At 44.2% G+C, this 13,338-nt stretch overlaps 2 protein-coding genes across 6 annotated transcripts in view; both read left to right on the top strand.

The window, feature by feature from the left end:
- Positions 1 to 3,266, top strand: part of FAM149A (family with sequence similarity 149 member A) — a 41,910-nt gene extending 38,644 nt beyond the window's left edge. Inside the window, exon 13 of one of the 2 annotated variants that reach the window (XM_053584300.1) lies at positions 2,355 to 3,266. In XM_053584300.1, coding sequence (XP_053440275.1) covers positions 2,355 to 2,428 — 74 coding nt within the window. In that variant the 3' untranslated portion in view covers positions 2,429 to 3,266. The remainder of the gene's footprint in view (positions 1 to 2,354) is intronic. The other variant, XM_053584293.1, reaches the window with a different exon arrangement.
- A 3,973-nt stretch (positions 3,267 to 7,239) lies between these two features.
- The window catches only part of LOC128581453 (cytochrome P450 4V2), a 30,171-nt gene continuing 24,072 nt past the window's right edge, over positions 7,240 to 13,338 (top strand). Inside the window, exons 1-2 of one of the 4 annotated variants that reach the window (XM_053584325.1) lie at positions 7,240 to 7,774; positions 12,851 to 12,963. In XM_053584325.1, coding sequence (XP_053440300.1) covers positions 7,561 to 7,774; positions 12,851 to 12,963 — 327 coding nt within the window. In that variant the 5' untranslated portion in view covers positions 7,240 to 7,560. Of the gene's footprint in view, positions 7,775 to 8,668; positions 8,796 to 12,850; positions 12,964 to 13,338 lie in introns of those variants that run through there. The other 3 variants (XM_053584315.1, XM_053584338.1, XM_053584330.1) reach the window with 3 other exon arrangements.

The following is a 13,338-nucleotide window of genomic DNA, read 5'->3' as shown; positions in this document are numbered from 1 at the left end:
GATTCTCTAAGAACACCTAATAATAAAAGTGCTCGAGAAAATTAATACAAATTTACTAATTATTTTATAACATAGACTTTTATGGATGAATATATAGTCTTAGGCTTGGATGCTATTTGAAGAATAGCATTCTACTTTGAATCCAGGCCAGTGATGTTTGAATTTTCAAAACTGTTGCCAACATTATTTGTCTTTCCAAGGAGGTAGCATAGCATTGTCACCAAATGTGTTGCTCGAGATTATCCCAACCTCCCTGGGCCTTAGTGTTTTTCTTTTATACCAGTCTGGGTAGATAAAATAAATATTGGAAGTCCATGTAAAGGACCTAGCTGGGTGCCAGGCATCCGTTGCTCAGAATTTATGAACCATTTCCATTATAGATAATCTGAAATGTCAAGAATAATTTATTGTTTTACAGGAAATCTTTAATATATTATATTCCAAAAATAAGTTTAGTAGAATGTAAGCACTGCATAACACAGATTTAGCTGTCATTCTCATGACAACGGTTCTTTCTCTAAAATAGTCATGCTACTGGTATTTTTTTTGTTTTGAGACAGAGTCTCCTTCTGTCTCCCTGGGTAGAAGTGCCATGGTGTCATAGCTCATAGCAATCTTTTGGGCTCAAGTGATTTTCCTGCCTGAGCCTCCTGGGTACCTGGGACTACAGCCTCCTGCCACCATGCCCAGCTAGTTTTTCTATTTTTAGTAAAGATAGGGGTGGGGGTGGGGTGCCTCAGTCTTGCTCAGGCTGGTCTCGAACTCCTGAGTTCAGGCAATCCATCTGCCTCGGCCTCCCAGAATGCTGGGATTACAGGTGTAAGCCACTCCACTCAGCCTATCTGATGTCGTTTTTTTACATAGTTCAGGGGTTCTCAAACTGCAGCCCGCGGGCCACATGAGGCTGTGTGATTGTATTTGTTCCCATTTTGTTTTTTTACTTCAAAATAAGATATGTGCAGTGTGCATAGGAATTTGTTCATAGTTCTTTTTTTTTTTTTTTAACTGTAGTCTGGCCCTCCAACGGTCTGAGGGACAGTGAATTGGCCCCCTGTTTAAAAAGTGTGAGGACGCCTGTTGTAGATGGTCAGGGGGAAAGTAGGCAGCCAAGTTCCCCATTAACCAGTAACAATGTATCAAGTGCTTACCTTGGGCCAAATTCAAGTTCCCCATTAACCAGTAACAATGTATCAAGTGCTCACCTTGGGCCAAGTTCAATGCTAATGGCTGCAATTGAAAACAGGGTGTTTGTCGTGTGTGCCTTAAGGACCACCTAGCTCACCATGCAGGAGGGTAAAGATAGGGAACTTGAGGGAGTTCAATGGGCTCCTGCAGCATGCCAGGTGGAAATGTCTCATCAGTAGTTTGGGTGTGCAGAGGTAGAGGCTGGGACAGAGAAGCAGGATCTGAATTTGATTTAAATCTATATGCAGTCTGTCCCCACAGTCTATTAACTTTGAGATAGCTGTTGTCACTGATGGTCAAAGGCCTTTTGTATTTCTGTAGAGATAATTGCGGCTCTGTAAGGGAGACACTTTTGTAGTTCTGAGGATTTATTTTCTTTTTCTCTGACAAGCAGGCATGTAGGGGCCTCCCTGCTAGCTTTGCTTCCAGTTCAAAAAGTACCAGGAGCTATTAATTTATCAGCTTTTCATTTGATCTGTGGTAGAAAATAAAATAAGGAGAATTTAGTGGCAATGATCTTGCAATGACTGGCATCGCTTCTGCCTCTGTGAAGCCACAGAGTCTCCTGAGCACCCTGCTCCACTTCCTGGGCCTTGAGGACCCACCTCTGCACAGAAGTAACTAGCTCTGAGGCAACTCATGTCCAGTACCTGAGCTTGGTTTTGGCAGGGGGAACATTCTTCCTTTTATTCAGGACCCCAAATGACAATTTTTACATATAACTTCCTGGATCATGCAAAAGTGATGTTAAAATAAAATATTTTTAAAAATTATCTGCATGGAACGTACAAAACAATCCTTTTGAGAGTTGAATGTTTAAGGTTTTTTTATTTTTTTTTCTTTCCTTTTGGAGACAGACTCTCACTATGTTGCCCTGGATAGAGTGCTGTGGCATCACAGCTCACAGCAACCTCAAACTTTTGGGCTTAAGCAATCCTCCTGCCTCAGCCTCCTGAGTACATGGGACTACAGGCACCTGCCATGATGCCTGGCTAATTTTTCTATTTTTAGTAGAGACAGAATCTTCCTCTTCTTCAGAATGGTCTTAAACTCCTGAGCTTAAGGGATCCTCCTGCCTCAGCCTCCAAGGGTGCTGGGATTACAGGCCTGAGCCACCAAGCTCAGCCTGAATGTTTAAGGTTTTACTAAGAATTACTTTGATGTTTCAGGTTCACAATATCTGCCTAAATCTCTTCAGAGGACAAGTTTGACTTCAAGGAAGAGATTCCAAGTGGCATCTTGAAATGACTTCACCAGAACTACAGCACTCTGGAGCATTCAGAGCCTTGATGCATCATTTATAACTTGAAAATTGGATGGACAAGTATTATTCTAGTTACCTGTTTGTGTGACAGTGGGAGATGTTGGATGGAGAGAAATACAAACAAATAAATAATCTTGAATACTTTGCATTATAAAGAGAATGAAATGAAAAGTCACTGCACTTCTTTGCTGGGAGCATTCTTGAGGTTCTAAAGAATATTAGAGCTTTGCTCAGAATACCCTAACATGTATTTATAATTCCTCATTTTATCAGTTATACACAAACATAATTAGTGTGTGTCTGTATGCACACTCTAATTAGCATATCAGAACAGGTTATATAGGAAAACACCATTTATACCTTTGTATATTGATTTTTTTTTGGGTCTCATTCTGTTAGTAATTCCATTGAAATCCTAGTCACTAATAGATGTTACTCCATTCTTTAAAAATAGCAAAGTTGTATTAGAGATAATATCTCAGACTGAATAAGAGGCTGACTTTCTCATGCCTTTTTATTTTTATGTTTTGTTGTTTTTGTTTTTTGAGAGAGTCTCACTCTGTGCCCTGGGTAGAGTGCCATGGCATTGTAGCTCACAGCAACCTCAAACTCCTGGGCTCAAGCGATCCTCCTTCCTCAGCCTCCCAAGTACCTGGGACTACAGGTACCTGCCATACTAGCCTAGCTAATTTTTCTATTTTTAGTAGAGACGAGCGGGGTCTTGCTCTTGCTCAGGTTGGTCTCAAACTCCTGATCTCATGGGATCCTCCCGCCTCGGCCTTCCGGAGTGCTAGGATTACACTGAACCTGTCCCTCATACTATTTTTTTTGTAGAGACAGAGTCTCACTTTATCAACCTTGGTAGAGTGCTGTGGTTTACAGAGCTCACAGCAACCGCCAACTCCTGGGCTTAGGTGATTCTCTTGCCTCAGCCTCCCGAGTTGCTGGGTCTACAGGCGCCCGCCACAACGCCCGGCTATTTTTTGTTGCAGTTTGGCTGGGGCTGGGTTTGAACCCTCCATCCTCGGCATATGGGGCTGGGTTTAAACCCTCCACCCTCGGCATATGGGGCTGATGCCCTACTCACTGAGCCACAGGCACTGCCCCCCCATACCGTTTTTTTTAAGTGCTTTTGTCATGAACCTTTTTGAGAAATGTTGGTGGCTAATTCTCCCAAGCCCATTTTCTTTTACTGATTTTATTTTCAAATTCAGGCAGCCCATGTACAAGTTCATCAATTTTTAGAGACGAATATGAGCATAAATACTGCATGCAATATCATCTTTATTGCTAACATTGAAGTGTTTCTCTGTTTTGGGGGCTTTGCAGCAGCAAACACTTTTCTTTTTTTTTTTTTTGGTAGAGACAGAGTCTCCCTTTACTGCCCTTGGTAGAGTGCCGTGGCGTCACACAGCTCACAGCAACCTCTAACTCTTGGGCTTACGCGATTCTCTTGCCTCAGCCTTCCGAGCAGCTGGGACTACAGGCGCCCGCCACAATGCCCGGCTATTTTTTTGTTGCAGTTTGGCCTGGGCTGGGTTTGAACCCGCCACCCTCGGTATATGGGGCCGGCGCCCTACTCACTGAACCACAGGCACCGTCCAGCAAACACTTTTCACCTTTGCTCAGATGTCACCTGTGCAATGCCACCTGCCCAGGGAGAACTCCGCCTCTTTTTGCTCTGTCCATCTGCCCTGCTTGTCACAACATGTCTCACCATCTGACATTACTATAGAAAATCATCAAACAGGCAAGGCTCTAGGTTTACTTTTCTTTTGTCCCTCCTTCAGTTGTTTTCCTTTAAGTTCTTCAACTCATTTACTATTCTCAGATCCCAAATCAGAATAATCTCTTCTTTTATATTTGATCAGTTTGATTTATATTAATCCAAAATGAAACTTATATATACAAACTTATATATATAAATGTTACATATATACACACACATAGATATACGTGTATAATAAGTTATTTTCAGACACATTTCAGTTGTCAAGAAAGAGGATTATTGCCTACCTATAGATGTCTGTAAGTTGAGACTAGGATCAGTGTTTTCCTGATCGTAGAGTAATAATACAAACATGACCCTAACGCTGTGCCCCAGTTGATAATTCCTTTTTTTTTTTTTTTGAAATTTGAATTTTTCTTTCTTTCTTTTTTTTTGAGATAGAATCTCACTTCGCCACCTGGGTAGAGTGCTATGGCATCATCATAGCTCACAGCAACCCCAAATTCCTGGGCTCAAGCCATCCTCCTGCCTCAGCCTCCCAAGTGGCTGGGACTACAGGGGCCCACCACAACACGTGGCTAGTTTTTCTATCTTTTTAGTAGAGTTGGGGTCTCGCTCTTGCTCAGGCTGGTCTTGAACTCCTGAGTTCAAGTGATCCACCGGCCTCGGCCTCCCAGAGAGCTAGGATTACAGGCCTGAGCCACATGCCTGGCTGATAATTCCTTTTGTTGACTTCATTTTCTATAGGAGTGGAACATGTAAGAGTGGAAATAAGAATAACCACCATACTCATACCTCCTTTGGATGGCCACAGCTCCATCTCACTGGGGAATATTCCTAATGCTTAGTTTCCCACACAATGCAGAACAAATCATTTGACTATTTTTTTTTTTTTTAAGATTGAGCTAGAGCGCTGTGGGGTCATCATAGCTCACTGCAACCCTCCTGGGCTTAAGCAATCCTCCTGAGTAGTTGAGACTATAGGTTTGCACCACCATGCCCAGATAGCTTTTCTGTTATCTCTTGTTCAGGCTGGTATTGAACTCCTAGCCTCAAGCAATCCTCTCACCTTAGCCTCCCAGAGTGCTAGGATTACAGGTGTGAACCACTGTGCCCACCCAACAATTTTCTAAATTATTCTCAAACATTATCTATGAGTGGCTTTAAGAGAAAGTATCAGTCTTCATTCAGCAGTTTTCAAACTTGAGGAATTTTTAGACAGATGGGTAATCTTGTGCGCCTATTCATAGGGTCACTGTTTATGATCTTTCTGGTGCATAATTGCTGCTCAAGGAGCTAGCCACCCCTAGCTAGTTTCTTTCAGAACCATTTAGGCTATTTTATATCAACTTCCAGGAACCATCTGATTTCTTAGAAGAGAAAGTGCTGATAATGCAAGCCTAAACTAACATTAAGGCAGAGTATCCAAAATAAATTATTTTTATTTAGAAAACCACTGAATATATTCTATGGTAGCTTTACCTTGGTTGCCTTTAGAGGTTTGCATATAAGAATCTATTACTTGAGCGGCACCTGTAGCTCAGTGGGTAGGGCATCGGCCACATACATCGGGGCTGGCGGGTTCCAACCCGGCTGGGCCCGCTGAAACAACAATGACAACTGCAACACAAAAGAAATAGCCAGGCCTTGTGGCCAGTGCCTGTAGTCCCAGCTACCTGGGAGGCTGAGGCAAAAGAATCGCTTAAGCCAAATAGTTTGAGGTTGCTATGAGCTGTGACGCCACAGCACTCTACCGAGGGCGACATAGTGAGACTCTGTCTCAAAAAAAAATTTTTTTTGTTATATTTGGAAAAGGATTTTTACACTCCTAATATGTATATAATTTGTGAAAGTATCTTGCTACTTTGCAGTTCCTGATACACAGGTATTTGTTTATTTATTTCTAACTACATGGCAAGATTCTCCCAGTGGCTTCAAAACATATGTCCACATGTGGTTATGATGGTTTTGAGCTCATTTATGAATACTCTAGTGTAATCTCCACTTCAGAAGATGGCAGTCCTACGTGGTAATCACCGGGGATTTATGGCTTCATTAAGTATTTGTCAAGCTCTTTGTGTGCCCAGGAGTTTGAAGTTGCTGTGAGCTGTGATGCCACTGCACTCTAGCCTGGGTGACAGAGTGAAATTCTGTCTCAGAAAAAGGGAAAGGAAAACAAAAAGGAGAAGGGAAGAGAAGGGGAGGACAGGAAAAGGGAGGGGAGGGAAGAAACAGTCTTCAAGTGATACACAACAGTCAAAAAGTGTTAAGCTCCTTTTTGCAATCCCCACTGAATAGAGTTGGTCAGTATTTTTCTTTCCAGACATCAGAAGGAAGGTACCTGTTCTGCAACTTGTTTTGTTTTCACTTAATATTTAATAAACCTCTCTCCATGTCAGCATATATAGATAAGTTACAAAAACAATCAACTGGAGAAAAATCTCAGACGTGTCTTTCTGTGCATCCATCAAAGCAGGCCGTGCAGTGGCTTCTAGAAACTCATCTAATTAAAATAGGGATGGGGCGCTCTTAATATTTCATCTTTCTGGGCACTTTACTGCGGTTAAAGTAGGTCCCTGCCACTCCCAAGGAACCCTCCTAGCCTTTGTAGGAAGTGTCAAGCGTAGAAAAACGAAGGAGGCAGGACTGGGGTTAGAGAGAAGAAATGGGGCGTCAGGGAACAGTCCTGGCCACGTCCCTCTCTCCGTCCTCTCGCGTCGCCCCCGCAGCCCCCATCCTGTCCCCATCCGCCTAAACCCTCCTGGGTCCTTCCTGCACGCCCTGTCTTGGTCTCCTGGTCTGTGGCTTCCCTGGGTCAGAAGACACTTTGGGAAAATGCAACATCTGGATCATAACCATGTCGTTGAACACAACTGGCACAAATTGACAGGTGTGTCCCCTAGATTAAAGTTGCTCGCTGCTCCCAATGAGCCTGCGGCAGGAGCCAGGACGACGCACCTTCCCGCAGCAGCGACACGTTGAGCAAGAAGCCCGCGGTGACAGCTCCAAAGGCCCATTCAAGTCCAAATCCCCTGGCCGCCGGCCGGCCGCAGCCCTGTCCCCTCGCTCCCGCGACTCCCACCCCCAGCTGCAGGGTCCAGAAGCCAAACGCGGGTGGCCCCAGGGTGCCTAAGGCTGCCGAGGTGACACTTTCTCCTGTCGTCTCCATCTCGAAGCTGCCGGTAAATGTGACGTCCCCTTGTCCCCATCCCAGCGGGGGCGCCCTCGGGTGCACGCAGGGCCCAGAAGCTGTTTTCGCTGTTTCGCTTTTGTCCCCTGGGCGCGGGGACGGAAGAAAGGCGTGGCCGGGGCCTCCTGTCCCCGCCCCTCAGACGGCCCGGCTGGGACCCCGCGGTCCCCAAGCGCAGCGGCTGCCGCGGACATGGTGTGGCTGTGGCTGTGGCTGGTGGGGCAGAGGCTGCTGCTCTGGGGCGCGGCCAGCGCCGTCTCCCTGGCCGGCGCCACCCTGGCCCTGAGCGTCCTGCAGATGGTGGCGAGCTACGCGCGGAAGTGGTACCAGATGAGGCCCATCCCCACGGTGGCCAGCGCCTACCCTTTGGTGGGTCACGCGCTGATGATGAAGCGGGACGGGGCAGGTAGGGACCGTGCCCCCTCGCAGGCGCCCCTCCTGGGGCCACACCCCCGATCTGCACCTCCCTTCTCACCCTCTCCCCACTCCGTCCTCAACCCCCACTTGGGGGGAACTCCAGTGCCCAAGCATTGGCTGCTAGGAGGGTGGAGAACTGGATTCCTAATTACACCCGCTGTCTCCCTTTGACACCTGCTGACATTCCCAGTACCCCGTCCCATAGTGGACATCCGCGGAGGACACGGAGGGCAGCATTTCCAAACTCCTGCCCCCCGGCTTTTGCCTTCCTTTCCCTCCTCACAGCTGCTCAGCTCTCAAAACCCGGTCTGCCTTTTTTCCTGGGCTGGCTTGTGACGCCGAATGTACCCTCCCTTGGCACACAGCAGATACTTTAAAACTGGCAAATTCTTTAAACCTCAGTGTTGCCCTCTCCCAGCCTCCCTTTATAAAATAAGAGATTAGACGGTCATTCCACACTCCCCACCCAACATCACTAGGTCAGGACTTCCCTTCCTTTTTGACCTTCGTAATTTAGCCCTTTAAAGGAGGTTGCCCCTTACTTGGCAAGTTTCAAAAGCCTTCTTTATGAAAGAGTGCTTTTTTACATTGAAATTATCTTTTCAAAAGAGACTAATGTTTCACTGATGAGAAAAAAACAAAATCACCTTACATTTGAAAGTGTTCTGGGGCGAGCTTAAGGACCGACTCAAATGAGAATTTCGAAAGGAGGCTTTCATTAAGGGGGGCTGTCTCAGCAAAGTCTAAAGCAGACTAAGTGAGAGAGCATTGAAGGGTCTGAAGTTGGGGTTTTTCTAGTCTTAAAGTTGGCAACGAGCCAAACAAGTGGGCTGAAAGTTAATAATTAAAAGTAAAAAGAAAATTGGCAAAAGAAGCAAAAAGCGAGCACAGGGTCCCGATTTCCTCTCTTACAGAAGCGAACCTTGCAATTGAGTGGTTTAGCCAATAGGTAACATAAAGGGCAGTTGGATAACAATAAGGTAACACGATGCAGATCTAGCAACTAATGGGTAAGTCAAACCATTTGTCACAGCACTTAGCTCGTTAACTCTCTGATGACAGTTCTTGGCCCATTCTTATCTTGTCCTGTTCTGCCCGGTCCGGACCGGTCTCAGAGTGATGGTACTTGGCATCGTTTCATTTACCTCTTTTCCCCCTTCCTCCTACCCAGGGGGTGGTGTGAGGCCCGTTGTGTGGCCGCCAGCACCCATCTTATAGGGGTGACGAGGCAGCTGGCACCCAGGAGGCTGCTGGCATCCATCTCAAAAGCTCTCAAAATACCTGGTATTTGCAGTTCCTCTAGGAGGGTGAATTAGATCTTAGCACTTTATTTTTGTGGGTATAAAAGCCAGAGTTGAAAAGATTTGCCCAACACGGCATGTTTTAAAGTGGGCCCAGATCAGAACTCCGTTTCTTCTGGGGTTGTTAATGATCATTTTACAGGCTGGGCATTAACCCCAAAGCTTGAAGGATTCTTTCTTTCTTTTTTTTTTTTCTGTAGAGACAGAGTCTCACTGTACCGCCCTCAGGTAGAGTGCCATGACATCACATGGCTCACAGCAACCTCTAACTCTTGGGCTTACGCGATTCTCTTGCCTCAGCCTCCCCAGCAGCTGGGACTACAGGCGCCCGCCACAACGTCCGGGCTATTTTTTTGTTGCAGTTTGGCCGGGGCTGGGTTTGAACCCGCCACCCTCAGCATATGGGGCCGGCGCCCTACTCACTGAGCCACAGGCACCGCCCGCTTGAAGGATTATTTCATTTTCATCTGCTTCCCCAAATAAAAATAACACACTTCAACTTCATAGGAAGAAGATGAGGGTTCATGGGGAACATTTACAAAATATTTTCTGGCCAAACAAAAAATATCCAAGTAAACTTTTTACCACCCAAATATCAATGTCAATTGATGTTACAAGTGCTCCAACAGTTAGATATGAAAGTCCTATCGGTTAATACTAAGAGCAGAGTTAACTGCCTTTTTAAATCTGTAGTATTATGATATTAAAAATAATTGTGTAGAAGTATAGATTTCATACCCCTTTACCTTTGGAAAGTGATATACTTAAAAAGTTTCATCATATTCTTTTGGGGATTCTGAGAATTAAAAATCTCTGGTAAGTAAGACCTGTTTCAAAACAAACTGTGAGACTTATTCGCCTTTTTAAAGTAACTCCCCCAGCAGCGCTTGTGGCTCAGTGAGTAGGGTGCTGGCCCTATATACCCAGGGTGGTGGGTTCAAACCCGGCCCTGGCCAAACTGCAACAAAAAATTAGGCGGGCATTGTGGCAGGCGCCTGTGGTCCCAGCTACTTGAGAGGCTGAGGCAAGAGAATCACCTAAGCCCAAGAGCTGGAGGTTGCTGTGAGCTGTGATGCCACAGCACTCTACTAAGGGCGATGAAGTGAGATTCTGTTTCTTAAAAAAAATAATAATAAAGTAACTCCCCTTGGAATTTCTTTTTGAGCAAAGAGAATGACAACATTCTGTCTTTGGCAAAGGGACTTTTTATTCCACCAATGAGTACTGGGTTTTGGCATCAGGAAAACCATTGCTCAATTCCCAGCATTGTAACCAAGTTGTTTGAGAAGTTGTTTAAAACCCTCTAGTAGGTTCCCCCCCTTAATTGTAAAAGTAACTGTATTACACAGTTATTTAAAGAACTAAATGTAATACATGCAAAGTTTCTAGATGACTTAGTTAGAATAAGTTTTTGTTTTTATTTTATTTTTTATCTTGGAGAATGATAGAATAAATTCTTTAATTGGAACAAAGTTCAGCCAGGCGCAGTGGCTCATGCCTTGTCATCCCAGCACTCTGGGAGGCTGACGCATGTGGATCACCTGAGCTCAGAGGTTGGAGGCCAGCCTGACAAAGAGTGAGATTTTGCCTACAAATGACTTAATAAAAAAAAAAAGAATAGAAAAACTAGCCAGATGTTGTGGCAGACACCTGTAGTCTCGGCTACTTGGGAGGCTAAGACAGGCAGATTTTTCGAGCCCAGGTGTTTGAGGTTGCTCTGAGCTAGGCTGGTGCCACACCACTCTACCCAAGGTGACAGAGTGAGACTCTGTCTCAAAAAAAAAAAAAAAGAAAAATAGTAACAAAGTTGGAAATATCAGAGTAAGACGACGTCCTAATTCTTGATAACCTGTCTTTTTTACACAAGGGACAGTTAATGTCCAAATTCTAGCCTTAGTGATCTTACTCTGAGTTGTGTAGTTGGCTTCCAAGTGGCCTCTGACCCCCAATCTGGTGTTTTCCAGAGCCACACAGTGGAGTGTCCTGACTGCTCCAAGCTCTTGGGCCTGATGCTTTCAAACCTCAGATCCAGACCTCCTTGTCCCCTCTGTCACACCAGACCTAGGCGGGCAATGTAACACATATTAGTGTGAAGCAGGATTTTTTCGACACTGGTGATTGGGCCCAGCAATTTTGACAGTTATTTTATTCTGAAGCAGGATGGTGTGAGGGTTAAGATGGTATGTTCTAGAATCTTGGTACACCACTCACTAGCTCTGATATGGGGCAATGATTAGAAAAAGAAAGCACATTTTGGTACATCAGAACCCAACAGTAATTATTCTACCATCACTAGCATGCTTCAGGTTATATGTACATGCAGTGGCAAATATTACTTCAACATAATTTTAGACCTACACAAAAGTTGCAGGAATGACATGGAAGTTCTGTCCTGTCTGTGCCCTATACTAGCTTTCCTGAAATGGTAACATTCTGTAATTAGTAGCTTTATCAAAAGGAGACTGTGAAACCTGTACAATCTGTTCACAAAATTCTTTAAAAAAATTTTTTTTAATTGTTAGGGATTCATTGAGGGTACAAGAAACCACAAAATTCTTTTTTTTTTATTCAAATTAATATTTTTAGTAAGTCTTTTTTTTTTTTTGTAGAGACAGAGTCTCACTTTATGGCCCTCGGTAGAGTGCCGTGGCCTCACACAGCTCACAGCAACCTCCAACTCCTGGGCTTAAGTGATTCTCTTGCCTCAGCCTCCCGAGTAGCTGGGACTACAGGTGCCCGCCACAATGCCCAGCTATTTTTTGGTTGCAGTTTGGCCAGGGCCGGGTTTGAACCTGCCACCCTCGGTATATGGGGCCGGCGCCTTACCGACTGAGCCACAGGCGCTGCCCTCAAATTAATATTTTTAAATGACACCGTAAAATGAACTTTATTTTAAAGCTCATAAAAGTTTTCACCATCAATTACTACAGGATTTACATTTCTTCCTTTACACAATGTACTGTATAGTGAGACAAAACTCTGAAGTTTTTGTTCAGCATGCTGCTAACACATTTCACTAGCTTTTGCTTCACTCATCAAATTTTTAATATGAAAGCAAAAAGTCATATTCTATTGGACAGAACTGATTGTAGAAAGCCCTTATGAAATCAGACTTAAGTTTTTGTTTATAAACATCCATGCCTGCACACTTGCTGCGATGGAGAAATTTTTAGGTTACATTATCTTCACTTGTAAGGTAAAGTTTAAGTTGTAGTCGGGGCAGGGGGTGTGCAGAACACCCTCACATTGTGCACATTCGGTGAGATCCCGCCTCCTGCCCTCCCTCCTTCCCCCTCCACTCTTCTTTCTCTCCCTCTTTGCTACACGATTCTTGTGTTTTTTTCTTTTCTGTGGGCATGTAGTTGTTTTATAATGGTTTCATATTAATATTGAGTACTTCGCATACTTGTTGGTCCATTCTTGAGATACTTTACTAAGAAGAATGTGTTTGAACTCCATCCAGGTTAACATAAAAGAGGTAAAGTCTGTATCTTGTGTTGCGGCTGAACTGTACTCTGTGGGATACTTATGCCACAGTTTGTTAATCCACTCATGGGTTGATGGGCACTTGGGTTGCTTCCATGACTTGGCAATTATGAATTCTGGTGCATATGTCTTTGTGGTAAATGATTTTTATTCTTCTACATAATACTTAGTCATGGTATTGTAGGATCAAATGGAAGGTCAACTTTAGGTTAAGAATTCTCCATACTTCTTGTTCACAAAACTCTTGGCTTGATTGAATTTAAATATTTTTCTCCCAGAATTTTTTCAGCAGCTAAGTCAGTACACAGAAGAATACCGCCATATGCCACTGCTAAAACTCTGGGTTGGACCAGTGCCAATGTTGGCCCTTTATAAGGCTGAAAATGTGGAGGTGGGTATGTGATGAATATAATATTGCCCTGTATTTTCAGTAGCATGACAGCCTCATCAGAATAAATAGAGTATCATCAGTTCGTGGAAACAGCACTTCATTAACTACGTTAGGCTGCCTAGGCGTCATTTCATGCTTTCCAGATGCAGTCTGAATCCTACAAGACTAATATCCTCCAAATATAAGTGCACATTTGCTGTTAGGTCCCAAAATATTTGCTTTCCTGTTTTGGAAAGTCTATAGAAGGATATAGTTTTTTTGAACCATAAATAGGATATTCCACAAGGTGAGCACTTGTTATTCACCAGACTCTGGCTTTAGACTCTGGAAATAAATGATTTGATTAATAAAATGTGTGTTTCCTCTGAGGCGCTC

The sequence above is a fragment of the Nycticebus coucang genome, chromosome 1 (assembly GCF_027406575.1).
Source record: "Nycticebus coucang isolate mNycCou1 chromosome 1, mNycCou1.pri, whole genome shotgun sequence".
In the NCBI taxonomy this organism is placed as follows: Eukaryota; Metazoa; Chordata; class Mammalia; order Primates; family Lorisidae; genus Nycticebus; species Nycticebus coucang.
Note: the sequence above shows the minus strand (reverse complement) of the source record. Positions and strands in the feature narration are given on the sequence as shown.